Below are 27,557 nucleotides of genomic sequence, written 5' to 3'. Positions count from 1 at the left end.
TCTACTAGCAGTTTCATACATTTTGTTGGCTCAAAGCAAACAATGACCAACAATTCCCCCTCATAATTCATTAGTTTCATTGGTCAAATTTTACTTTGATACAAACAAGTAAATCAAAGATCTAATCACCAATTGGCAGCAGAACACACACGTAAAAGACTGTTGTGATTGGCAAGCTTTCGGTGCCAGTGGATCCTTCTTCAGGCAGAAGGTTGAAGGGGAAGGAAGAAGGGTGAAGGAAAACGACAAGAGAGGTCTAGGAAAAGGGGTAGGTTTTGGAAAAGTCACCCAGAACTGCGGGTCAGGGGAGACTTACCACATGGGATGAGAAGGGAAGACTGATTGTTGGGGACTGCATCGGACGAACAGATTTGAAAACCAGAGGGCTTAAAGGTGGAAGACAGGATAATATGCAAGACAGAGATTACTACAATAACATCATGTACGAGTTAATGAGCGTAGGAAGCTAAGTGCATTGTGTATAACAGCCCAGATCACGTAAGAAACAGATTGACCGTCCTTACGGCAGAACAGGCAACCGTAAAAATAGTTTTCCCATCGGTCAACAGATGTCGCAGGCGACGCTACAATGCTAACTGACCTGTCCATGTCATGGAATTGGCAACGCTGTATCTTCGGTGTCGTGACTTTGGCTGATTTGTGCTTGGCTAGAGTGTTGCGTGCGAAATGTATTCGTCACACAGCTGACTGTAGCTCATGATCGAGTGTGGTTTTTCCCTGAGTTTTCAATCGAAGAATGTAGATTAGCTCCTGTAATTCTAAAAACCAAGTTTATTTCTATTGTAGGGATACTTCTCACATTCATATGTGAAATGAAATAAATGAATAGTAACACACAAACATTTCTCACGAGTTAATGTTGAAATGAAGGCTGTATTGCCGTCACATAGGTTTTACACTCACCTTCCATGCCTTCTATTTCCTCTTTGTTATACAGCTCTTCTGATACTGATTATGGTGGTAAAAAAAGATCTCCACGTGCAGGTTCTCAATGTCTTTGCAATATAATCAGTTAGTTTACTGACAAACTGCACCGAGCAGTGGGTTTCGCGTCCTGACTTTACCGACAGAATTATTTATTTTGCATAGAGTATGTATAGGGATTATGTGAGTTATAACGGCAATATATTTTTTTACATTGAGACTGTAAATAAGTTTAAGAAACAGATATTGATTTCTTTCTAAGTATTCCTGTAAGTGTTCTTAAGTATAATCACATTTTACATTTGATTACTGTTAGTTTTAAACGAATATAATTTCATGTACGCACTTAACAACGATATCTTCGAAAAAAATAAAGGAAGGGGTGCCACGTTATATCAGAATATAAGGTCGACAAAATTTAGATAGGATCGAATGCTTAGGGCTCTTTAATTAATTCTTACTCGTAACTAACTCATTGATTTACCTGGATTTAAAATCCACTTCCGTAACCTTTCTTTATCTTTGGCAGGAAATCTGAACAGTTTTAGTTCAGGATTTGTTCGTCTACTCCTTCCACAGTTGATATATTCGCAGGCACTTGGCATGACGACTCGATCCATTACCACCGGTATGTCAGAAATAGCTGTACTTCTCAGATGCCAAACGGTGGAAAGCTGCACACATTCGGACGATGTTGCCACGTATTTCACAGAACAGAGTGCCATCTAGTAGTTGGTGCCACAAGTAAGGGTGTGACGCTGTCACTGTCTGGTGGCCGTTCCCTGACAAGGGTTGCCTGCTAGACCAAGCGATCTGGCAATCTGTTTCTTACGTGATCTGGGATAACAGAGACAGGAGGGGGCAGTGAAAAATAGACGGTAAGGACAATGACCTCGGCCCCTGTTTCACCACAAGTGCCACCTGGATTCTTCCCCCAGACACCAGTTTCTCAGAACTCCCCAGGTGGGAACTACCACTACAACATGTCCTTGGTTTTGCTACCCATCTGGTCTTAATTTACGTTAATTTCTTCTGTCTCAGCTATTCTTCACTGTAACTGCTCTCTGCTTCACTCCATTTTAGTTTTCTACATCTTTCATTATCTTTCTCATATATTTTTCACTGCCCTCTCCCACCTCTGTTATGTTCAATGTACTTAGCTTCCTATGCTTATTAACTCATACATGATGTTATAGTGGTAATCTCTGTCTTGCATATTATCTTGTCTTCCACCTTTAAGCTCTCTGGTTTTCAAATCTCGCCCAAAGCAGCCCCCAACAATCAGTCTTTCCTTCTCATCCCGTATGGTAAGTTCCCACTGACCCGCAGTTCTGGGCAACTTTCCCCAAATCTACCCCTTTTCCTAGACCTCTCTAGTCCTTTTCCTTCACCCTTCACCCTTCTTCCTTCCCCTTCAACCTTCTGCCTGAAGAAGGACCCACTGGCACTGAAAGCTTGCCAATCACAACAGTCTTTTACGTGTGTGTTCTGCTGCCACTTGGTGATTAGATCTTTGATTTACTTGTTTGTATCAAAGTAAAATTTGACCAATAAAACTAATGAATTATGAGGGGGAATTGTTGATCATTGTTTGCTTTGAGGCAACAAAATGTATAAAACTGCTAGTAGATGCACATAAAACTGACACTATCTAGTTTTCAAACTAATAGTGTCTTCTTCAGGGAGGAGAAGAGATACATTGGGAACAGTACAAAGGATGAGCGTAGATGAGGATCTTTGCCCTTCTCTCTTCATCACTACTTAAGGGTTCCTCTCGTCCTGGGATCTAAGTTACCAGGTCTTCATTTTTAAGCTTCTCCAACTCCATAAGGAAGGAAGTATTAATTCCGAAAGCAAGATATTAATGCTGCCTTTATTATCATAGGTTTGTGTTGTCATTACTACACATTTTGTGTTGTGAAGGTAAATAATGGCTAGGAAATCTCTCTCATAATAATTTACTTGTTTCTCTGCAGTGTCAAATCTCAAATGGCAGAAGTCAGTTTTAATTCGTGTTGAATTTATAATGTCACTGTCTTACTATTATGATCAGATTAAATATTGTGAGTCTGTTTCCCATTTGCGTAAATGGCATATATTATAATTACATTCTTTTTCGCGATTGATGTTCATGTCCAGTTGTCCCATAGTGGTATTCCTTATATCATGAATTACTTAAAATATGCAAAGAAGGCTAACATTAATGACACTACCAAAATTTGATCAGTCACCTTATCTACAGTTTATGGGCAGTACCTTACTAAGACAAAGATTTAAAGAACACAGAGTTGCAGATAACTGCTTGAAGCTAGTAAATTAATTCATAATTTTTCTAAATTTGCTGCAGAATATAACATTATTAGAAAAGGATTTTTGCTACTCACCATGTAGTGGAGATGCTCAATCCCAGATGGGCAGAACAAAAAGAATGTCAGCAAGTACACTTTCGGCCAAAAATGCCTTAATTGGAATTAGACAATATACACATGCTCACAATCACCACTCACACACACAACCACAGTCTTTGGGCTACCGAGGTCATCTTGCATTTTCAAATGTTTGGTTATGCAGAATATAACAGTAGAGATGTGAGTGTTTGCTTTATACCGTATTTCCTCGAATCTAAGCCGCACTCGAATCTAAGTCGAACCTGAAAAATGAGACTCGAAATCAAGGGAAAAAAAATTTCCAGAGTCTAAGCCGCACCTGAAATTTGATATTCGAAATTCAAAGGGAGAGAAAGTTTTAGGCCGCATCTCCAAATCGAAACAAAGTTGGTCCATTGTAATATGAGACACAATTTAGGTCGAATGAAAGACAATACAGCTACAGTAGTTTGGTTCAAGTCGTAAACTTAGCAGTTAAGCTTTACCAGGTAGCCATTGCTATGTATCAGGCGCTCCATCCATATTTATACGGGTACCCTTCCTTCCTCACGTGCTTCATCTGGTTTGAATTGATTGCTTATTTTTCTTTGATCTGATAACCGCCGTTATCTTTGTTATAGGTGTTTACGTCACTCTAAGCTGAGTCACTCTAAGCTGAAAATTCATTACTGTACTGTGTCATGCTTTGTTTGTCGCATTCTGATAGTGCGTGTTTATGGCCTGTCGCCGATCGCAGTATGGCTTGCTTTTGTGCGCGCTACCGCTGCTTACAATTGAAGAAAAGAGAGAGAGAGAGAGAGAGAGAGAGAGAGAGAGAGAGAGAGAGAGAGAGGAATCGTCTCATTAGCGAAACATTGCAAGAGACTGCTACTTGTTGTTACTTCCACTGCTGCTTTCTTTGATAATGACCAACAAGAACCAAATAATAGACTGAGTATGATAGAAGGTGTTGTGAACGAGAGTTTAGCGAAAATTTTTCTTCGTTTGAAAATCTTTGCAGATGCCTCTTTAGTACATTACATTCTGCACAGAAATTAGAGCCATCTTAGATTTTAAAATCTAGTCAATTGCTGTGCTTCATTTCTGACTGTATCGCTATTAGGCATAAGAATAATACGAATATAAACATGACATGAAATGTATATTCTTCCGCCTATTCTGTTGTCTCACACTAGTTTCGTAGTTTATTAGGTAGACAGGATTTAAATGAGAGAGCAGCAAACACGAAACAATAATGGCAAAATGTTTATATTTGTATTATTCTTATGGTGAAGAGAATACTCCGCGTGATTCACTATTCATAAAAGTTCCTGTTAGCAACCATCTCTTCTCACAGGTAGGAAAAAATTCAGAACATAGAGTTGGCCATATTGACAAGTAGAGTTGGCCATATTGACAAACATCCCCAACAGTCTTGCCAGTTGGATTTTCGTAGTACATTGAAATGCTGCTTCATTCAAAGATGAACATTACAGAATTTGTATTTACTTTGTTGGATAATGTATGAAAATGCAGTGGTCAAAACTCGGGGCGGCGAAAAAAAAATTTCGTCTTCCACCTTTTTTTAAAAAATTTATTTATTGTCGCAGAGGATTTAGTGCCAATATTTATTTTTGTGCCTACAAAGCATGCCTGTGTAGCGCTACATATATTTGATGGCAGAAGTTAGTTGTGGCGGCACCCACCAACATTTTTCAGATCTTCCACTTGCTTTACACTCGATTCTAAGCCACAGGCAGTTTTTTGGATTACAAAAACCGGAAAAAAGTGCGGCTTAGATTCGAGTAAATACGGTACTTGATTCGTTGCATTGGCTCTACACTCTACTGTTGTCCACTGATACGAACTAACTCTCCAGTGACATAAGGCTATTGCATCCATCAAATCTTCAATTTTTATCCTAGTTCCTTTTGTACCCCTCAAAACAATTTCTCAGTTCCTTCAGCCATGGAAGGTATTAAATTTTACCATTTTCTTCTTCTCTCTTTATTTTATTTGTCTACTTTTTTCTTTTATTAAGTTCCCCATTTTGTTTCTTTCACTTTCGTCTAATTTAGGTCAATTGTTCAAATCTAAGCTCTTTCTTTCAGTTATAAAATTAAATATTACGCAGTCTCGTTACCTACTTTCTGCAGTTGAATTCCAATTCTGACCCTTGTGTTTCTTTTTGATTCAGGTGTCTGATTTATTCTTTCATTTTTTTTGTACTTTCCTGAGTGGCCCGTAGCTTATAAGAAAGATTTATATTGTAGATAGCTTCAGTATTTATCTCTACACATAATTTAGTACACACATGAAATAAATGTCACATAATAAACATGGAAACAGATAAGTTCATCAGAGGCTAAGGCAAGGCAAATCACAGGAAGAAAATATATCACAGTTCAACTCCAAGCAACTTCTCGGTTTATCCTGTAAGGCACACCAAAATTTAATTGTTTATGAACACTATACTTTCCCGTATATTTAATTTTTTTATATGCCTATACAAGTATATGATTTTGTCTCACTTTGATGTATGTGATGTTTTGTTTCACAGTCCTGAAATGTTTGATAGCATGAGGTAGAGTGTAAAATCAGCTTCAAAACCTGTATCAAATTAATGTAAAACAAGATTATGAAAAGGGAAGAGTGTTTATACCTGAAAATAACTATGTAGGAGCAGACCACAACCAACATACAAAGAAAATGTGTGTGTGTGTGTGTGTGTGTGTGTGTGTGTGTGTGTGTGTGTGTAAGGGCACATTCATGTGCGTGCATGTCTGTGATTTAGCAGCAGCAGCGGCAGTAGAAGTAGTAGTAGTTAGTTGTTGGTACAACATTTCTTCTGCAATCGGATTAGCTGATAGAAATCATTCAGTATTTTTGTGAAGGTAACTGAATAATTTCTTATGCCTACAATCTTTTCTGCACCACTATTTACATGTAACATTACTCTTATTCTTCTGAAATGATTTCAGTTAAATTTGGGTGTTCTGCACTTTGTGTTAGTATCACAGAGTACTTAATAATTCCTTAATTAGGGTATTTTCTGTTAATTGATTTTGTAGATATATAAAAATGAGAGGTGAGAAAATAGTCTATAATTTCCCGTACAAAATTAAAACATAGTAAATTTGAAGCTTAAACTTATACACTCATTTATGAAGAACATTATATGAATATCTTATAAGTTGTCTGGAAAAGGAGTGCATAGAGCTTGATATGCTGCTCCACTGTAGAATAGTTCAGTCACATTGTAGGTGTTGTAATCCACAAATAAGCAGAGGTTTCCAGCAGGACATGAGCATTGGTAATATATTGAGTACATATCAGCCCGTGCATATCCGCAGATTTCGTTGGTTTCACATTTCTTTGCCTGTGTAATGAGAAAATCAAATCAGTAAATAATAACTTATTCCTCACAAAAAGAAGTTATACTAATGTTTTAATAGGTAGAACATCTTGTGGCTCAAGTATCAAATGAAGTCAAATATCCCACAAGAAAAGAATCTCTAAATTATGTTATTGCACAAAATGTATATTTTATATATGGTTTGCATGAATAATATCTTGTAATTCAAGTCCACAAACTGTATGGAGTTCTTACGTGAAGTTGTTGTTCTTTTATTTGGTTGCACTAATTAGACAGAAATATCTAAGTCTTACTCAGTTAGCTGATTTGGGCCTCATTGGGGAACTGCAGATAATGTCCAAATTTCATATACATCTGTACAAAAATGTATGAATTGCCTGCACGTATTCTGAAGTTCATTTAGTATTAAATAATACTCTTCAGTACCCATTACACATAGGTACTGGCATGGTAGACTTCAAATAAAGACCACTGTGGCCAAACTTAGGAGAGTTTGTAGGACATGTAGACTGCCCTCTTGTGGCAGATTGAAAAGAAATGAAAGGAAGGACTGGAAATTCGTTAGACACAATTCCCACTGAGGTGATGACTTAGAAGCAGCCCGCATTGATAGAACACACAGAAATGTAGTTGAAGTGACTTACTGGTTCACACTGGAAAGACAGCAATACAACACCAGTACGTGTCTCGCACAACACAGAGTGCTGGTTGCTCCACAGAACACTGTTGTTTGACATGCTGGGAGGGAAGGGGAGATGTATGATGTGGCCTGTAAAATGTTGTATGTAAATGAAGCCGAGGTACAACTGTCTCTATACGTGGTTTCTCAGTAAAGCTTTTACTTTTTGCATAAGAAGTTAAAAACCACAGTTTTTAGGTTTGTGTGTGTTCTCCACTATGCAGTATTTTTAATGCAGTTCCAAGGAAACTGATTGTTAAAAAAAAATCTTTTTGATATCTTGTTAATGAACTGGTTTTCTTTTCCCTATTGTCCATAGTTTCTGAAGTACTTTGAAATGAGTAATTCACTGAGTACATTTTGAAAAGTTTGCAATAAAGAATGTAATCGCTGGCCAGTTTATAATTGGTACATTTTAGGTCACAGATTTCTGCATATGAGGTGTAGCTAGCACATCGAAATTTCTTTCCAGTCTTGAGTAAATACAGGATACATGTTGTAGGTTGCATGTAGCGAAGTTGGCAACAATGCACCACATGCGAAGCTATTGACGCCTACTATGTGGAGCTGACTCGTGCTTCTCTTTTTAGTCTACTGCTGATACAAGCCGAAACATTAACATGCATGTGTGCTTACAGACTGGGAATACATCTTCACCTGCTATTTCTTTCTGTGCTGTATGTAATCAACATGTTGTTCATGCATGATGACTGTTCAAATATGATCTCACTTCAAATCTGGCAACATTTTTTTATGAATACACCTGTAGCTGAATTTCATTAAGTTATTTAATAGTTGAGCTTTTCAACATGTAACTGTTGTTGCTGTTATTATTTTATCTGCATTAAATAAAGTAGCACAAATGTGGTCTTACAAAAATAAATGTTTCATAGCGGCATTTTTAATATCACTCAAACACTTGCACAAAATTATGTATTGTAATGAGTAGCTTCTCAACAGAAGTAGTAAGTTAAAAGTTTGTGACTTGCTTTGTCAAAAGTAGCTGAAAGTAGTTGCTCCAAAAAGTACAATCTATCTGGACTCATTCGATAGAATTTGTGAAATTTGCATTTGTATTGAGAGAACGTATGAGATATTGCAGTTGAACTCTATACATTATTTGTGATGTATCCTTTTATCTATTTACAAAAACATATTAACATGTCCAGACATTCCTTTTAATGGGAAGTTATAAAATTTAGTTAATTTTGAATATCTCCAAAATTATGTCAGATACAGTACTGAAACATACGGAAGTTAACTATTGTTATTTTGAAGGCTAGATAAAATTTCATTGTGATTGATGTGTAGGAAATGACTATTAATTAACAGGTTGGTGTCGATTTAAAAATGACTATAGTCTTTTGCTGCTTGTCATATCACTTCCGTGTGCACACAAGTGCTGAACAGATGAGCATTGCACTGCACGATATTTATTACAATGTGTTGTACCACATGCCACATCGCCTTAGTGAGAAACATGCCTTAAAAGATTGAGTATGGGCTTAATCTTTAGTGGTGTGCTATGTTTTTTCCCATGACTTTTGTGCCCTTTACAGTAATCTGCATGTTAACTGTGACATATTTGTAAGTGGAGGAAGCCTTAATATTAAACATGCCAGGAAGTTTCATATCAGCGCACACTCCGCTGCAGAGTGAAAATCTCATTCTGGAGCCTTAATATTGTCCACCATATTCAGAAAGTTTAAGAATATTTACAAAAATTGCCAGGAAAACCTGTTCTTATAATATTTTAAGTAAAGTAGCATAATATATTTAGGGGTTCATTATCCATGCACCTTTCATTTCAGATAACTAACACAGGAGGCCACAATGTTTGGAACACTGATTTACTTCAAACTACATATGCTTGTAGTACTCCATTAGGACAATAAAATGTGTAAGTAGTAGCATGCACTTCTCAAGCATTATTGAGAAAATCACAAGATAATTTGATGAAGCCTCATAATCACAGTCATATCCTTTACTATTTGTATTACAATTGATATAATGGGAAAAATACATGTAATCAGATGAACTTTTATTAAATTTACAATGTTATTTGGCAGTCTACAAATTTTTATTATGACAAATAACATAATATTCATAACTATTGACAAGTAAATTTTTAGACAGCTAAATGACGTTGTAAATTTAATAAAAGTTCATTTGATAACATGTATTTTTCCCATTATATCAATTGTAATATAAATAGTACAGAATATGACTGTGTTGGGAAAAAAAATTAACGAACGATTCAGCGATTACGGGGCTTGAACGCTAAGCGCTCGGCTGCCGCCGCTTCATGGTGAAAATGATAATCCACAGGTATACATTTGACAACCAAAATTATCTTTCAATTTTCTCAATAACACTTGAGAAGTACGTGCTACTGTTTACACATTTTGTTGTCCCAATGGAGTACTACGAGTGTTCGAAGTTTGAAGTAAATCCGTTTTACAAACATCGTGGCCTCCCCTTGTTAGACTGTGTGATCAATCCTCTTCATGCCTCTATTCATTTGCTGTATCTACAACCAAGTCTGTTGGATTAATCCTATTTTTGCCTCTGTGCATTTTTCTTCCCATTATGTGTATTATATGACAGTTCAGATGGGATTCAATTACTGGTCAATTAGTTCTCAGTCAAGTCACAATCTTGGCTAAATATTACAAATGGTCATTTAATCCCCCAGTTAATTGCAGCCATTCCTTTTCGAATATTGTGTGAAGAGTGCAGACACGGTGTCGCAGAATAGATTCTTTTGGGATCAGTGCTGATTGACATAGAAATTTCGTTATATTGAGGGTAGATCGCTATGTTAGAAATCAAAATATATTCTAGAAGGTTGCTGTTGATGGAAGCAAATAGCATAGAGTGAATTAGTTCTGCTTTCTCACCTTTCCACTCCCCATCCTGCTCACCCTCACCCTCTCTCTCTGTCCTATCCCTCTTCACCCTTTCCCTCTGTCCTATCCCTCTTCACCCTCTCCCTCTCCCTCTCTATCTTGACCTCCTCCCTCTCAATCCTCTCCCCAAGAAAATCATGAACTGTTGTGCTCTGTCCCCGTCACTTTGGAAAATATCTCTACACAGTGGGGATACAGTAAAATATTGTTAAGAGTGATGTAATTTGCTTCTAAATTCCAAAAGAAATCTGTTAAGTGATTTAAGGTTTTCTAGTGTCAGTACTATTGATGCCTAGGCAGCATTTTTCAGTATTTAGTCTGGAAGGAGCATTCATAAACAGAACTTAGCTTTACGGTATTTGTTTAGTTTTGATCCCATCATCATCATCATCATCAATGGCCACAACAAGAATAATTTTTACGACACTAATAACTTATAAGGACATTGTAACAAGTGCAGTTCCACTTTATGTCAACGTCTGCTTATCTTTTAAGTTTTACGTTTTGATTTGTACATACTGAGCAGCAGGTGCTTTGTCTACAGAATTTGCCTGATAATAGTATGTGTGTCAAAGGGACCTACATATACATCTATACTCTGCAAACTGCTGTGAAAATCATAACAAAGGGTACTCTCGATCATATCTCATATTAAGCTTTCTTCTTGTTCCATTCACATATCAAAACACGCGAAGAATGCCTGCTTATATATTGCCTCTGTGCATGCTGTAATAATTTTGATCATGTCTTTAGGCGCAATAAATAGGGGTTGTAGTACATTCTGAGATTCCTCATTTAATTCTACTACTTGAAGGTTGGTAAGTAGGCTTTCTTGGAGTTGTTGACATCTATTTTCAAGTATGTGGCAGTTCAGGTTTTGTTGGCATTTCTGCAATACTCTCCTATGGGTCAAACAAACTTTTGATAATCTCTGCTACCTTCCTTTGTATGCATTCAATATCCCCTGTTAGTCATTTTTTGTATGGAACCCAAACACTTGAGCAGTATTCTAGGATGGGTCACATGAGTGTTTAGTAAGCAGTCACCTTTCTAGTGTCATTGCATTTTCCTAGTATCCTATCAATGAATGGAAGACTGCTGTACCTACAACTGATCATATGTTATCAATTGTATCATCCTAATCATTATTTTTGTGGAGCTTGGCTATTTTCTTCAGTTTTAGCACAGTTCCTCTGCAAGTTACTTACTTTGCACTGAATGATTCTAATTCATATTTAAAAAGTGGCATGACTTTCTGTGAACCCAGTTTTAAAAAATTATTTTTAGTTTGTATCGTGGTGATTGTTGTTGCTACAAGTGCATCACATCACTGATTCAGTCTTTACTATTTGTTCAGATGTATTCTTATGACCCTACACAATGCAGAATTGACTACTAGATGTCACAAGAGGTGAACCCATAAGTACAATAGAAGACAGAGTGTTGTAGTGTCAGTAGAGAACATGTAAACAGCAGAATAGGTCAGTCAGGAGAGCTCTGCGACTTCAGATATAGACTAGTCATTTGATGTCACCTGAGTAACAAATCGATAAGGGACATTTTAGTGGTTCTAAAGCTGCCCAGTTCGGCTGTTGGTGATGTGATCGTAAAGTGGAAAAATGAAGAAAGAACCATGTCTAAATCAAGACTAGGGAGACCTCATGTACTGGCCATCGAGCATTGTGAAGAGTGATTGTAAAAAATGGCATAAAATCAGTGGAAGGTATCACTCATGATTTTCAAAGTGCTACTAACAGTCCGGCTAGAACAATGACTTAGCATAGAGAATTAAAAAGAATGGTCTAGCAACTGCTAACAAGTCACTTGTATTTATAGTCGATGCTTGAGGTGGTATAAAGGACAGATCCACTGGACAGTTAATGACTGGAAACATGTGATTTGAATTAGTGAATCATGCTATACCCTGTGGCAATCTGATTAAAGGATTTGGGTAAGTGAATGAGTGGAGAATGTTACTTGCCATCCTGTTAGAGCCAGCAGTGAAGCATGGAAAAAGAGGTTTTATGGTATGGACTTATATATTGTGGTTAGTGTGTGGTCCTCTTATTATGCTTAAAAAAACACTAAATCCATAAGGATATGAACACCATTGTCCACTGCATACAGTAGAGGAACGGTTCAGAGAGGATAATCGTTTGTATCAGCATGAAAATGCACCCTGTCATATTGCAGTTTGTGGGCAATAATAATCCAGAAATGGGAAGGTCTGTCTGGAGGTCCAGCCTAAAACTAATGGAATATCTTTGGGATGTGTTAGAACATTGATTTTGCTCCAGACAACTACTTTCAACATCACTACCTTCTCTGGTTTTGGCTCTTGAAATGTCTGCTAACTGGCATACAGTGTTTGTGAACATCCTAATATGTTTGTAACATACAAATTAATAAGTTGGTATCATTAGTGGGCAACATAGCTATTCATTGTAGATGCTTTTCAGAGAAAGTTTGTAGAACAGTTTCATAATTTTCAGCTTACTCTTAATAATTAAGTTTATTTGAACTATTTCACATATTTATTAGTTTTGTCCCCAGTTGATTTAAGTTTGTCTGCTGATGGATATACTGGCCACATAGGCTGTCCTTTATCATACATTTCTCACTGCTGTCATTTTCTATTTTATCAAACTATTATACTGTTGTAATTTAAACCCTAGCACATGAGAATGCTTCTACAGTTGATCACTAATAACCTAATATTTTCATCATCTGTTTGGAGCATTTCTTGAAGTCTTATGTGACAGTTTTAGAGCCCTCCACAGCTGCCTTCATCTGACTGGGCACTTGTGTTGCCTGGTTAAATAAAACTTTATGTGAATGCCATACACAATTAAGTTCGTGGGCAGGTGGCTGTTCTATGAGTCATCCTTAAGCCCTATGGGAATAACTTTGTCTTCAAAGAAAATCAAGATTTATTAGAATTTTATGTATCTGTTGTAGCCACGCTTCAGTGGGGATCCATCTGCAACACCAGTCTTTCTTCCCTTTCGAAGTATAGCATTTTTATATTTAAACACGTAGTTACCCTCGAACCCCATGTATGCACTTTTCAATGGACATTAAAAATGGTTTAAAATGGGGGAAAACATAAAAGGTGAGAAATCTCTATTGTATTTGTGAAAGTTATATAACAAAGATGATGTGATTTACCAAACAAAAGCACTGGCAGGTCGATAAACACACAAACATACACACAAAATTCAAGCTTTCGCAACAAACCGTTGCTTCATCAGGAAAGATGGAAGGAGAGGGAAAGACGAAAGGATGTGGGTTTTAAGGGAGAGGGTAAGAAGTTATTCCAATCCCGGGAGTGGAAAGACTTACCTTAAGGGGGAAAAAGGACAGGTATACACTCACACAACACAATGGATCTCATTTCCATCCTTCATGAAATCCTCCCCACTCCACCAAGAGTGTCTTTCTGCAGTCCACCTATCCTTTGTAACCTCTTAGTTCATCCCTATGAAATCCCCAAACCACCTTCCCTACCCTCTGGCTCCTACCCTTGTAACCGCCCCCAGTGTAAAACCTGTCCCATGCACCCTCCCACCACCACCTACTCCAGTCCTGTAACGCGGAAGGTGTACACGATCAAAGGCAGAGCCACGTGTGAAAGCACCCACGTGATTTACCAACTGACCTGCCTACACTGTGAAGCTTTCTATGTGGGAATGACCAGCAACAAACTGTCCATTTGCATGAATGGACACAGGCAGACAGTGTTTGTTGGTAATGAGGATCACCCTGTGGCTAAACATGTCTTGGTGCACGGCCAGCACATCTTGGCACAGTGTTACACCATCCAGGTTATCTAGATACTTACTACTAACACCAACCTATCCGAACTCCGGAAATGGAAACTTGCCCTTCAATATATCCTCTCTTCCCGTTATCCACCATGCCTCAATCTCCGCTAATTTCAAGTTGCCGCCACTCATACCTCACCTGTCATTCATCATCATCTTTGCCTCTGCACTTCCGCTTTGACTGACATCTCTGCCCAAACTCTTTGCCTTTAAATATGTCTGCTTGTGTCTGTATATGTGTGTGTGTGCGCGAGTATATACCTATCCTTTTTTCCCCCTAAGGTAAGTCTTTCCGCTCCCGGGATTGGAATGACTCCTTACCCTCTCCCTTAAAACCCACATTCTTTCATCTTTCCTTCTCCTTCCCTCTTTCCTGATGAAGCAACCGCCGGTTGCGAAAGCTCGAATTTTGTGTGTGTGTTTGTGTGTCTATCAACCTGCCAGCGCTTTTGTTTGGTAAGTCACATCATCTTTACAGAAAATATGCATCAGCAACTCGGCAACTTGTTTATTATCTAGTAAAAGTTTTCTGAATTAGATACTATGTTTAGCATTTGATTTAGCATTTCCTTGCACATAGGCACACTAAATTGCACTAAAAACGATGTGTTTTTGGAGAGAGAGAGAGAGAGAGAGAGAGCGAGATTAGTAAAATGAGCAGTTGCCATGTTGATTTAATGTTTGTGAAGCTAAAGTGCTTGTTTGGCAGTTTTCGTGCTTATATTTGGGTACTACAGAAATATGCAGTTTAAGTGTTTCACCATATTAAAAATCTCTCCAAAATGCATCATTTTTTGTCAATTTTTGCTGCTAAAGTGTTGAAGAAAGTGATGTTGGTGGCTGAACACAGTGCCCTGACTGTACCTGACCTTTTAAATTTTATACCAAAAGTGATTGCAATCAAAAAGTGTGGCCAAGTATGCTACATATTTGACACTCACAAACCCTCACTCATGAAAACCTGTATGTTCCTTTCCATTGACCTGAAACCATGAAATTTGGAAAGCAGCAAAGATTCACAGTAAAAGTAAACGGAAAAAATCTGAAAATTGTTAATTTGTAATTTTATATCGCACGAGAAAAATATTTTTTTAATCATTTGTTCTCTATCTACCTGTCTGTTCATCTGTTAAGATTCCCTTTTTCTCAGGAATGGGCTGATGTATCACATTTTCTCAGGAGTGGGTTGATGTATCACATTCAAATGTATGTCACATACTCTGATCAGCAGTCTGATGGTGGAGTAAAAAAATTAAGCTACTAAGTGATTTCAATCAAAAGGTGTGGCCATTTATGCCACATACCATTCAACAGTCCTGTTGATGCTATAAAAGAATTAAGCTTCTTACTCAGTCCAGTCAAAAGATGCAGCCATTTATTCACTTATTTTGATACTCACAAATTCATTCATAAAAACTATAGGGTACTTCCATTTGATCTAGACTCATGAAATGTGGTCAGAAGCAATGTTCCACGGTGCAATTAAGGGAAGAAATCTGAAAATGATCTTGGAAATTATCTTTAAAGTCTTGGAATTCCCATGACTGATACCTTGCCGGTTACCAATATTGATAACAGGCAGAAATTGTTGAGCTGCTCGATTCCTAGGATGGATGAACTGTATACATAATTAAATTTGTATGGAACACTTAGTGTGCAAGTCTTACTCACACTTATTGGATTTGTTTTAATTTGGGCCACTGTTACATGCACTTTCCAAAATGGAGTCTTTTGTTTCTGACAGTTGAGTTCAGTGTGGACAGAGGCACCACTGAACTCTGCACTAATACAATGTGAGCTCTGCTCAATTCTTTCAAGAATTTTTACCTTCTCTTCCATCAAAAAGATTTTCCTATCTCTCTTCATAATATTTTCCCTCTTAAAACTGCGATGGAAAATGCTAAATTTTTACTTGAAAGAAATAGCTAACACCCAACACTTTGATCAGTTATGTAAGGCTACAAACAATGTTACACAGTACACACAGTTATTGAAAGGAGTAGCTGTGTCAGTTGAAATTAACTCGCCTTGGTCTGTAGCAAAACTTTTGTCAGCACAGCCAACCTAGTCAGCCATTAAGAGCTAGCAGATGATACTGTGTGCAGTACATATACAAATCATTATCATAATAGCAGGGTGAAATCAACACTGAAACAATGTGGCTACAGTAATTTCACCATTTTAATTTTGTGTAGCACACAGAATTCAAAGCTAAGGCTGGTAGTTAAAAGAAGCAAGTGAATGTTCATATGAAATTTCACCTTCATCTGACTTGTATTTAAACAGTTACTCTCTTCAGCCTTCAAGCTGAGTGGAGCTTGGTAGTGTCAGGTGACAAAGCACTAGTGCCATGAATTGTTACTACTACGTAGAATGCCCAGGCTCAAGAAAGTTAACCATGTAATGTTTGTAAAAACTGCTTGAAGGCCAGTGCAATGCCAGAATCATTTTATGTCAGTTTTTTCTCTGTGTGTTTTGTTTCGCAAACCATAAATCGTTGGAAAATTATAAATATATTGGTGCAAAAATGGGTGCCAAGTAAAATTACGAACACTTTAAATTTGATGGAAGCAGTAAAAAGATGTTGTAAATGGTGGGAGAATTTAATCCCAGTAATGTAAAAGCAGGGTTATACCGTATCTTTCAATTTCTGGATGTAATTTTCCATTTTTGTTTTAAACATTTACAAAACTTAGAAAATTATTTGCCAAATATAAGACAAAGATACTAATACATGAAATGGTAAGTTGAAACACCATTTGTAAATTTTATTAACGGTGAAATGAAACTAACAGTTCCTAACGTCTCATCTCACAAACAAACTTTTTCTTGCAAATGTTGATGAATTCATAGGAAAGAAATTAGAAATGTCACCTCAGGAATGAAGTAATTGCAGATTTATGGAAATGTAGTTGTATCAGCCTTCTGGAAGTATTTGCAAAAATTGCATCGTTACAGTACTACCACCAATCTCCTGGACAGAGTTTGTAATGTATTATTGCCAGACTTAATTTGGTTTCAAGTAGCATAAACCACTGCGGGAAAAGGGTGATTTTACTCATTTGAGAAGTATGACTGCTAGCAAACTTTAAACTTGACTAGCTTTAAAAGTAGATATGTTAAAACTAAGTCAGATGTAGAATTGACTCCTTTTGAAACCAGTTTATTATTCCCAACTAAAGTAATTTATTTAGTTAAGCAGAAGGCATAAATTGACATTGTTTCCCAAGTCTTGAGGTTCTTATCAAGTTGCTGAAAAGGCAAATTTGGTCTCAAACATATTTTCATCCTTGCATTGAAGAGTGAACAAATAGGAAATCCCACAGAAAATTACAAATTTTTAGGTTAACACACTGTCCACTCACATTTATATGGGATGGGGATCCATGCCAGCTCCAGTGACATGACCAGCTGTGTTAGGACTCTCGGTGGAGAATCTAAGAGGTATACAGCCCGATCAAGATGGTTCCACAGATTCTTGATTGGATTTAAATCGTGAGTTGGTGGCCAGGGAAGTAAGGTTAACTCATTCTGGTGCTCTTAGAACCAGGCATAGACTGTGAGCTGTATGAAACGTTGTATTGTCCTGCTGGGAGACGTCGTCATGCCAAGGAAAAACAAACTGCATGGCCTCCAAGGATAAATGTGTATTTGTGGTGATCCATTGTGGCATCAAAAATGATGGGCTCACCCAGGGAATACCATGAAAACATTCCTCAGGCCATAAAGTTCTCTCCCTTGTTGCAGGGTGTTTGCCATTAGATGTTTCATATCTTACACGCCAATGATCATCTGCCCGATGGCGCATGCAATGCATCTCGTCTGAAAAATGCACATGTTGCCACTCAGTGGACATCTAGTTGCAGTATTGGTGTGCAAATTCCAGCCCTTGTCATGAATGAACAGCAGTCAGCATGAGTGCATGAAGCAGGTACCTGCTGTGGAGGCCCATATGCAACAACATTCGCTGAACAATTGTTGAGGAGACATTTTTGGTAGCCCCTTCATTTACCTGTGCATTCTGTTACTCAGCAGTTGCGCATCTATTTGCTCATACATATCTCCAAAGCTGTCATCTAGCCCTGTCATCCAGCCCTGTCTTCCATGACCTGTGGTGTACCACAGTTGTGTCGACACCGGTTTTCCAGTTTTGGAAAGTGCCATTTTGCCATGCATGGTACTCTTCATTCATGATGGCACACAAGTAGTTTACAAACTTATCTGTTTCGGAAAATGATTCCACCCTTGGCCCAAAAGCAAATGATCATGCCCTTTTAGACGCCTGATAAATCATTTCTGCATTACAACAAATAGTTCACTGTTTTCCCCATCCCCCTGACGTGCTCTATGTATCCTTCAGTGCTAGTCCTGCTGCTTTGCCATCTGTGAGTGGTTATTGCCTGTTGATGTAATACATAGGCAGTGATAACATTAATGTTACTGTATCATGTAGAAACAACTTAGTATTAGAAACATTTTGAGAACACAAATATGAGTATTACATTTCTGGCATAAGCCAGAAATGTAATGCTTCAGACACCATTATATACAGCCTCAGCAGGCTATCAAGGAACAGTTCTATGCAGAACTCAACATATACTCTAGCGTAAAATAATGATATAACTTTAATGGTTACTAATGAAGTGCTACAGGAGAATTCTGAAGATTAAATGATTGAGTAAGTGTTACTGAATCAAATTGGGAAAAATGAAGTTCATGGTACAACTTGATAGAAAAAGTGTTTGGTTGACAAAAAAAATCCTGAGGAAAAGTAAGATTAGTCATGGAGGGACAGGAAGTAGGAGAGAAAGGGGGTAAAAATAATAGAGGGAGACGATGGCTTAACAATGGTAATCGGGTACAAATTGATGTAAGTTTAAATAGTTCTGCAGAGATGAAGAGGTTTGCACAGGATAAACCAGTGTGGAGAGTTGTGTCGAACCAGTCTCAAGACTGAAGAAACCACCACTACCCCCAACACCATCACCACCAACAACAACAACAACTACAACAATGACAATAATCACTCAGAATATATATTCAATGTGCAGTTATAAATGTAACTACATGCAGTGCAGAAAATTGATGAAGCGTATGAAGTGAAGTAAGTAGGAGGCTTAGACAACTGTGGGTTGCATTAGAAAGAAATAATCAACCAAGATTCTATAAAATTTTGGAACCATTCATTCTGTTTCTTGCTTCTCCTTTCATTTTTACAATAATTCTATTGTTGTTCTTACGTGAAAGAAATTCAAAAGCTTGAGTAGTTTTATATGCTTTGTAGGAAATATCATTGCAGTTTCTTCATATGATGGAAGAATTATTTTTTTTTCTATGCGTTATGAGTACTTCATCTTTATATTTGAAGCATTTGGTTGTCTAACAGGTTTCTGCGAGTTGCAGGGCAAATAATATTAAAGTCAGTTAATATAGTTTTGGATTATCATTTGTCTTGTTACTCACGTCAGCACATTGGTAAACAGTTGTTGAAGTTTCATTGTCTGCCTCTGCATTGATCCTCTTCCAGTAACGTCCCATTGGACAATTGCACTTTACAACAGCTTTTGTCTGAACTAGAGGCTTTTTAGATCTGCCCCGTGGAATTGTGGCTGTTACAGATTGTAATTGTATCGCAGGTTCATCTGTTGTACATTTCTGCAGTTCGCTGATGTTGTTACAAAACTGAAATGGTTAAAATAAGTTGTTGTAGATTGTCAAACAAGTTTTTGTTTTATTTTGTAGCCAACTCATAATATAAGAATTGTCCTAAAGTGAACTAAATATTGAAACAAGGAAAATAATCCTTTATTGAAAACATAATATAAACATATTAAAAACAAAGATTCCAAGACTTACCAAGCGGGAAAGCGCCGGCAGACAGCCACATGAACAAAACACACAAACACACACAGAATTACTAGCTTTCACAGCCGATGGTTGCTTCTTCAGGAAGGAGAGGGAAAGACGAAAGGATGTGGGTTTTAAGGGAGAGGGTAAGGAGTCATTCCAATCCCGGGAGCGGAAAGACTTCCCTTAGGGGAAAAAAAGGACAGGTGTACACTCGCGCGCGCGCGCACACACACACACACACACACACACACACACACACACACACACACACATATATCCATCCGCACATACACAGACACAAGCAGACATATTTAAAGGCAAAGAGTAAGGGCAGAGATGTCAGTCGAGGCGGAAGTACAGAGGCAAAGAAGTTGTTGAAAGACAGGTGAGGTATGAGCGGCGGCAACTTGAAATTAGCGGAGGTTGAGGCCTGGCGGATATCGAGAAGAGAGGATATACTGAAGTGCGAATTCCCATCTCCGGAGTTCGGATAGGTTGGTGTTGGTGGGAAGTATCCAGATAACTCGGACGGTGTAACACTGTGCCAAGATGTGCTGGCCGTGCATCAAGGCATGTTTAGCCACAGGGTGATCCTCATTACCAACAAACACTGTCTGCCTGTGTCCATTCATGCGAATGGACAGTTTGTTGCTGGTCATTCCCACATAGAAAGCGTCACAGTGGAGGCAGGTCAGTTGGTAAATCACGTGGGTGCTTTCACACATGGCTCTCCCTTTGATCGTGTACACCTTCCGGGTTACAGGACTGGAGTAGGTGGTGGTGGGAGGGTGCATAGGACAGGTTTTACACCGGGGGTGGTTGCAAGGGTAGGAGCCAGAGGGTAGGGAAGGTGGTTTGGGGATATCATAGGGATGAACCAAGAGGTTACGAAGGTTAGGTGGACGGCGGAAAGACACTCTTGGTGGAGTGGGGAATGAAATCCTCCCAACTCCACCAAGAGTGTCTTTCCGCCGTCCACCTAACCTTCGTAACCTCTTGGTTCATCCCTATGAAATCCCCAAACCACCTTCCCTACCCTCTGGCTCCTACCCTTGCAACCGCCCCCAGTGTAAAACCTGTCCTATGCACCCTCCCACCACCACCTACTCCAGTCCTGTAACCCGGAAGGTGTACACGATCAAAGGGAGAGCCACGTGTGAAAGCACCCACGTGATTTACCAACTGACCTGCCTGCACTGTGACGCTTTCTATGTGGGAATGTCCATTCACTTGAATGGACACAGGCAGACAGTGTTTGTTGGTAATGAGGATCACCCTGTGGCTAAACATGCCTTGATGCACGGCCAGCACATCTTGGCACAGTGTTACACCATCCGAGTTATCTGGATACTTCCCACCAACACCAACCTATCCGAACTCCGGAGATGGGAATTCGCACTTCAGTATATCCTCTCTTCTCGATATCCGCCAGGCCTCAACCTCCGCTAATTTCAAGTTGCCGTCGCTCATACCTCACCTGTCTTTCAACAACTTCTTTGCCTCTGTACTTCCGCCTCGACTGACATCTCTGCCCTTACTCTTTGCCTTTAAATATGTCTGCTTGTGTCTGTGTATGTGCGGATGGATATGTGTGTGTGTGTGTGTGTGTGTGTGTGTGTGTGTGTGTGCGAGTGTACACCTGTCCTTTTTTTCCCCTAAGGGAAGTCTTTCTGCTCCCGGGATTGAAATGACTCCTTACCCTCTCCCTTAAAACCCACATCCTTTCGTCTTTCCCTCTCCTTCCTGAAGAAGCAACCATCGGTTGCGAAAGCTAGTAATTCTGTGTGTGTGTTTGTGTGTTTTGTTCATGTGCCTGTCTGCCGGCGCTTTCCCGCTTGGTAAGTCTTGGAATCTTTGTTTTTAATATATTTTTCCCATGTGGAAGTTTCTTTCTATTTTATTTACATAATATAAACAGATAGACAAAAAACTCTACTCACCAAGCTGTGGCAGGGGAACACTTGCACAAAAGGATTTAACTTTTACAAGGTTTCGGAGCCAGTTGCTCCTTCTTCTGGCAGAAGAGTTGAAGGAGAAGGAAGAGGGGTAAAGAAAAAGGACTAGAGAGGCTTAGGTAAAAGGGGTATAGGTCAGAAAAATCACCCAGAACCACAGGTCAGGAGAGACTTACCAGATGGGTTGAGAAGGAAAGACTGATTCTTGGGGACTGCACCGGAGGAGATTTGAAAACCTGAGAGCTTAGAGGTGGAAGACAGTGTAATATACAAGACAGAGATTATTGATAAAACATCATCACGTGTTAATAAGAGTGAAAAGCTAAGTGCATTGTATGTAACAGAGGGGGGGACAGGGGACAGAGAAAAATTGACAAGTCAGAAAATGAAAGATGCAGGAAACTAAAATGGTGTGAAGAAAGTAATATTGAAACAGTTATTTTACCATAATAATGGTCCACGGATATGATTGATTCATCAAGACACTCATCAAATTTTCATACACTCTATAGTTGTTAAATGTAAATAGAAAAACTGGCTACATGCCTAACAGCAGCAGCTGTAGTTGTAAAAATCTTAAATTTCAGAATCAGAGATTTTTTCATTTGGAAAGCATTGGAGTAAAATCAAGAAGTACTTGGGAAAGCTATCCAGGACGCTAGGTTAAAGTGGGTTTAATAGGATAGGACTAGAGGGAGGCAGTGACATTGAATGACAGAAGAAATCTTAAAGCTAATAAATTATTATTTGAATGCCTGAAGAAGGGAATTTTCAAATGTCTGGAAAAAGAAGAAGAAGAAGAAGAAAAAGAAAAGTAGTAATAACAGCTGCAGGGAAGGAAGAAACAAAAGGCACAAGAAACCAGAAGTGAGAAGGAAAACTAAAAGAAAAACTATATGACAACATTCAGGGTAGAAGTGGGAAGGAACTGTAGAAGTACTAAACAGGACCAGTTAGCTAAGTAGAGGCTGGAGGGTTGCAGCAATCAAGCACATGTGGAGGAGGTTGCTGTGTGCAGAGATCTTTGGTACTGATATTGGGATGAAAAATCAAAAGTGCATAGTAAAACATGCACTGAGATCACAGCTATTGGTTTTAAAAGTATGCTGTGATAAAAGTTTCCATGCATCACCTATGTAGAATATATTTGTCCATTCACCCACAGCAGCCTCTTAATGGCATCATAATAAGCTGAAAAATGGTTTTACATCAATTGTTACATGGCATGAGTTTCCCAGAACATACTTTCCCATTACGATACTCATTATTTTAATATTCCCCCAAACATCAACACCTCAAAACTTCTCAAAGGGGAGTTTTTTACACAGCACACACACAGACACAGTTACCACCAGTTATTTGGTCTCAGTGTATATTAATTGGTACTGCGTTTGCTTGCATTTTTTCACTTCAGTAGATCCCTCCTCGATATTGACATTATTTTCCACTTGTTTGTGTCTTTTCCTTGCTGTATCACTTTTTTCTAGTCCAGCACTAACCCAGAAAGTAATGTATAGGGAAACCACAGCTCCCAGTTCACTGCATGGGTAGTTCTATATGAAGGTCTAGGTGCAGGACATTAAGATGTATTGACCATTTGGAAATGACTAAATAGACTTGAGTTGTAAGATCAAAGCACCACATCAAGAAATGATATTTTTCTTGTGAAATGGCTCTTCAGAACTGCAGAAAACGACAAGCAATCATTGTTTTGAACTCCATCTCATACCCTCTGCTGCACACCTTGGAGGACATAGTTGTGATGTTCCTAATATTGATTGAATGCAGCTTAAGAGGCACCTCTTTCTTCACAGTTGTAATTTTTTTATTTCCAAATTGCCCATTTAATAATATAACTATTGTATATGTTCATGTTGTTATTTTACCTCTTATTATCTGTGCTCTTTTATGCGCAAACTGTTTTTGTGGGCAATAAAAGTCCCTGAATGCTAGTTATATTGCTCTTTAGTGTCATTTATATATTAATGAATGTAGTGATTGGTGCACAACAGTTCAAATAACGTATCTAATTTTCAAGCAGAGTAGTAGCAAGGTGTATAGAACACTACTCTTATTCCGGGTGAGTGTGTGATCCTTTGGTAATGTAAGCTTTAATTTCCAATGTTTATTGTGTGTTAACTGTCACATCAGGTACTGTTGCGTGAGATTGATTCGGAAATGATCTTTTTTTTATTAAGTATGGCTGCCTTTATCAGAAGACATCAAAACAAATGACTCTGTATTTTTGAAAATTGCCCTTAATAAACAACCACAGGTCCTTACTGTCCATACTTGCGTGTCATTAATTTTCTGATTGATTCTCATTGTATTGCTCCATCCCTATAATGCTTTTGACACTGATGTATCACACGTGAAATTTAATTGCTTCTAAAAGACTTTTGCAGGCCTGAAGATATTTATAGACAGTTGGAAATGTGTTTACATAAGTTAATTTTAAAAATTTATGAGAGAGTATTTACTGAAATGCCTGAAAAATGTGCTGCATTAATATGTACTGTGGTGTTCGAATATAAAGAAAGTATTAATACATTTGCAGCAAACTCTACAGACAAAGTGGTTGTCTTGGAAATTATGTTTGTCTGGGAGAACTGCACCTGAACAAAAGTTGTTCAATTGTTAGACTTATCATTGACCCTCTTATGAAATAAAAACTGCATGAAAGTTGTGACGATTTAGAAGAATATTCAGAGATCTGTATTATTTAAATTTATTGTCAGCTTTTATGGAGATTGTGTGTGTTCATAAAGAAATTGAAAAGAAATGAATGTATTGCATGAGAAGAATGTGAATACTTCCAACAAGCATTCATTCAGAGAGCTGCAGACTGAACATAAAGAGTTATAGAATTGAAAATATAAAAACCATCATGTAAAGAATTTGCATATGCTATTTATAAAATTATTCCCATTTTTATTTTTTAGCACATGTTCCTGTATTTTTAAAATCACACATAGTTGTAAAGAAATACAAAAATTGTATAGCTTGTGTCATTTGTATTGAGTCACTGAAGCTTATAATGCAGGAAAATTGAGGGTTAACTTTGTTTCTTCTCAAGAAATGTTTATTAAATATACATTCTTCCTGAGTAATATTCTACATACCTTTAACTGAGAACGGTTGCTGAGCATCATGGTATAATTGTCTGGTATTTGACTCCATTGTTGGGAGCATTGAAATGTGTTGTGGCAGCGACATAATCTTTCTACTTTTATTGGAAACCAAAAGCGTTTGTGCACAATATTACAAGCAACATTTAATTCACATATTGGCAAAGACCTCTCACTGCGGCTCTGAAATTAATAGCAATTAACATGCTGTTACAATTATTATGAAAATAATATTGTGTGTGTGTGTGTGAGAGAGAGAGAGAGAGAGAGAGAGAGAGAGAGAGAAAACATACATTTCCACGATAACTTATTTCAACTTCGTTGGAATCACTGTCATTAATATTGCTAAGCACTGAATGAGTAAAATTTAATGTTGATATCAATAGAAACACAATCAACAGTAGTTGAATATGTGAATCATTAAGCATTTTGCTGCAAGGCTTTAGATGTGTTTGTCCTTGAAGCTCCTTGTAGTACTGATTAGCCTTATCTCCGAACTCCAGCGACATGTTTATTACGATTCCAGAATGTATTTTGTTTGTGATGCTACTTTATCATTCTCCACATTAATTGATGGTGTTCTTCATTTGTGGTATTTAGTTGCAACATGTTGGTTTTTTGTACTTGTTTTTAACAATAGCCATCTTAACACTGTCATTATCAAACACACAAACTTGCAGAAGATGTAATATGTACTTTTAATGTCTAATCGGATAAGTTATAGTTGATGACAACAGGCCGTACTTAAATAAAAAAAAAGTTCCTGTTAGTCATCAATATGGCAATCACTGAAATACCACCATTTGTAATATTTATCAGCTAAAGGTATGTGCTTTGAGCTGTGGTAACAAAGCTTCTTATATGTTAATGGCACTAGAATTATTTTGGAGCCTCTCTGGAATAGTGCTATCTCAAAATTTATACATTAGAATTTTGTGGAAAAAAATTGTTATATTGTTTCCAACAATACCTTTTGAGGTAATTAGGGCACTTCTGTAACACCTTGTTGTAATGTATTATTGCCACCTCACACCTTGTTGTAATTTATTATCGCCACCTCAGTAGCATGTCTTAAATTCCTCGTATATATTAGTTTGTAGTATCCTTTGTAATACACTACACCATTTGTTTCACTTCTTATCACTTTACACCACTTCCATAAAAGATTTAATTGATGTGATGGAAATCAAAAGCTCAATTCTGTCGCCACATTGGAATACTGTGCAATTTTCCATATTATTTTATAGCAATTTAAAGTGTGATTGCTATACATCACACTGAATGTAAACTTTATCTGAATCATTGTACCTTTCCTTACAGTTGCTACCTTTATTTCTAATGAACACTAATTACCCAGTACAACGTTGTGTGTTCTCTTAGATTTTGATTCTAGTTCTTTGATCCACTTTTTACTTAGGGATATAATCATATTGAATGAAAAATGGGCGGTCGTTGAAAAGGGAGTGAAACAGTATAGTAGCCCAACCCCCATGTTATTCAGCTTATACACTGAATAATCAGTAAAAGAATACTAAGATAAGTTTGGGAAAGGAATTGAAGTTCATGGAGAAGAAATAAAAAAATTAAGCATTTCCAGTGGCATTGTAATTATGTCAGATATGATAAACGACTTGAAGATCAGTGAAACAGAGTGGAAAATGTTTTGAAAAAGAGGTTATAAGATGAACAACAATAAAAGTAAACCAATAGTAATGGAACATATTTGAATTAAATCTGGCAAACTGCAGAGAACTAAATTAGATTAGCAAATGAGATACTAAATGTAGCAGCTCTGTTTTGCTATTTTGACAGAAAAAAATAACTGATGATGGCCAAAGTAGAGAAGATACGGGGTGTTCAAAAAGTCTCTCCGCAGTGCCGTATGACTGTTAGCTGCGCATGCTGTATGCTGCAGTAAATTGCTGTGAAGTGCATTCAGTTTGCTTTTGTATGGAAATATTTTTGTGATTAATTATTATGGGGATAATGCCTCCTGACAGGCAAGCATCAGTGCATATTCCATGATTCAGTTGATAAAAGTGCTTCTGGGTGTCACATAGTGCAGTTCTATGCCTTTTAAATAAAGTCTTTGTTGTGGATTTACAGTTCTCAACACCGCCTTCCTATTCCAGATCACAGTAGACTCTTCATCCTGTTTAGCATACAAATATAGTCAGTTTGGTTTTCTTGAATATGCATCATGTCATCTTCCATTTTAGGGCTCATTTCATGGGTAAGGACTTGGTCCTAATGTTTCATAGGTATTGATATTTAACAACAATACTTCTTGTTGTTCTTATTCAGTATCTGATTCTTGATACTGACATCCATCCATCTGCAAGAATATTCACTATAGTCTTGTGTTGGACAAATACTTCAATTAAGCAGGCCATTGTGCCTTTTCTGTCTTCCAATGGGGATATAATGTATATAGTGAAATTAGTGCTTCGTAGCTCTTTGGTGATTATTCTACAGTGATTGCTCTTTATGTTTAAAAATGAGAATCAGGTGCCAGGTGGTACTCA

The 27,557-nt window shown here is 37.7% G+C and overlaps 2 protein-coding genes across 5 annotated transcripts in view; one reads left to right on the top strand and one right to left on the bottom strand.

Moving 5' to 3' along the window:
• The window catches only part of LOC126355957 (uncharacterized), a 93,689-nt gene that overhangs the window by 58,904 nt on the left and 7,228 nt on the right, over positions 1-27,557 (top strand). The window lies entirely within an intron of this gene.
• Positions 6,394-25,852, bottom strand: LOC126355960 (U-scoloptoxin(11)-Sm2a-like). Its single transcript, XM_050006558.1, has 4 exons — positions 25,326-25,852; positions 25,027-25,215; positions 19,563-19,781; positions 6,394-6,690 (listed from the first exon to the last, which is right to left on the bottom strand). The coding sequence occupies exons 1-4, from the start codon at positions 25,539-25,541 to the stop codon at positions 6,499-6,501; spliced, it is 816 nt and encodes a 271-aa protein (XP_049862515.1). The 5' UTR covers positions 25,542-25,852; the 3' UTR covers positions 6,394-6,498.

This window comes from Schistocerca gregaria, chromosome 3 (genome assembly GCF_023897955.1).
Source record: "Schistocerca gregaria isolate iqSchGreg1 chromosome 3, iqSchGreg1.2, whole genome shotgun sequence".
NCBI classification, from domain to species: domain Eukaryota; kingdom Metazoa; phylum Arthropoda; class Insecta; order Orthoptera; family Acrididae; genus Schistocerca; species Schistocerca gregaria.
This window is presented reverse-complemented; position numbering and strand designations above follow the sequence as displayed.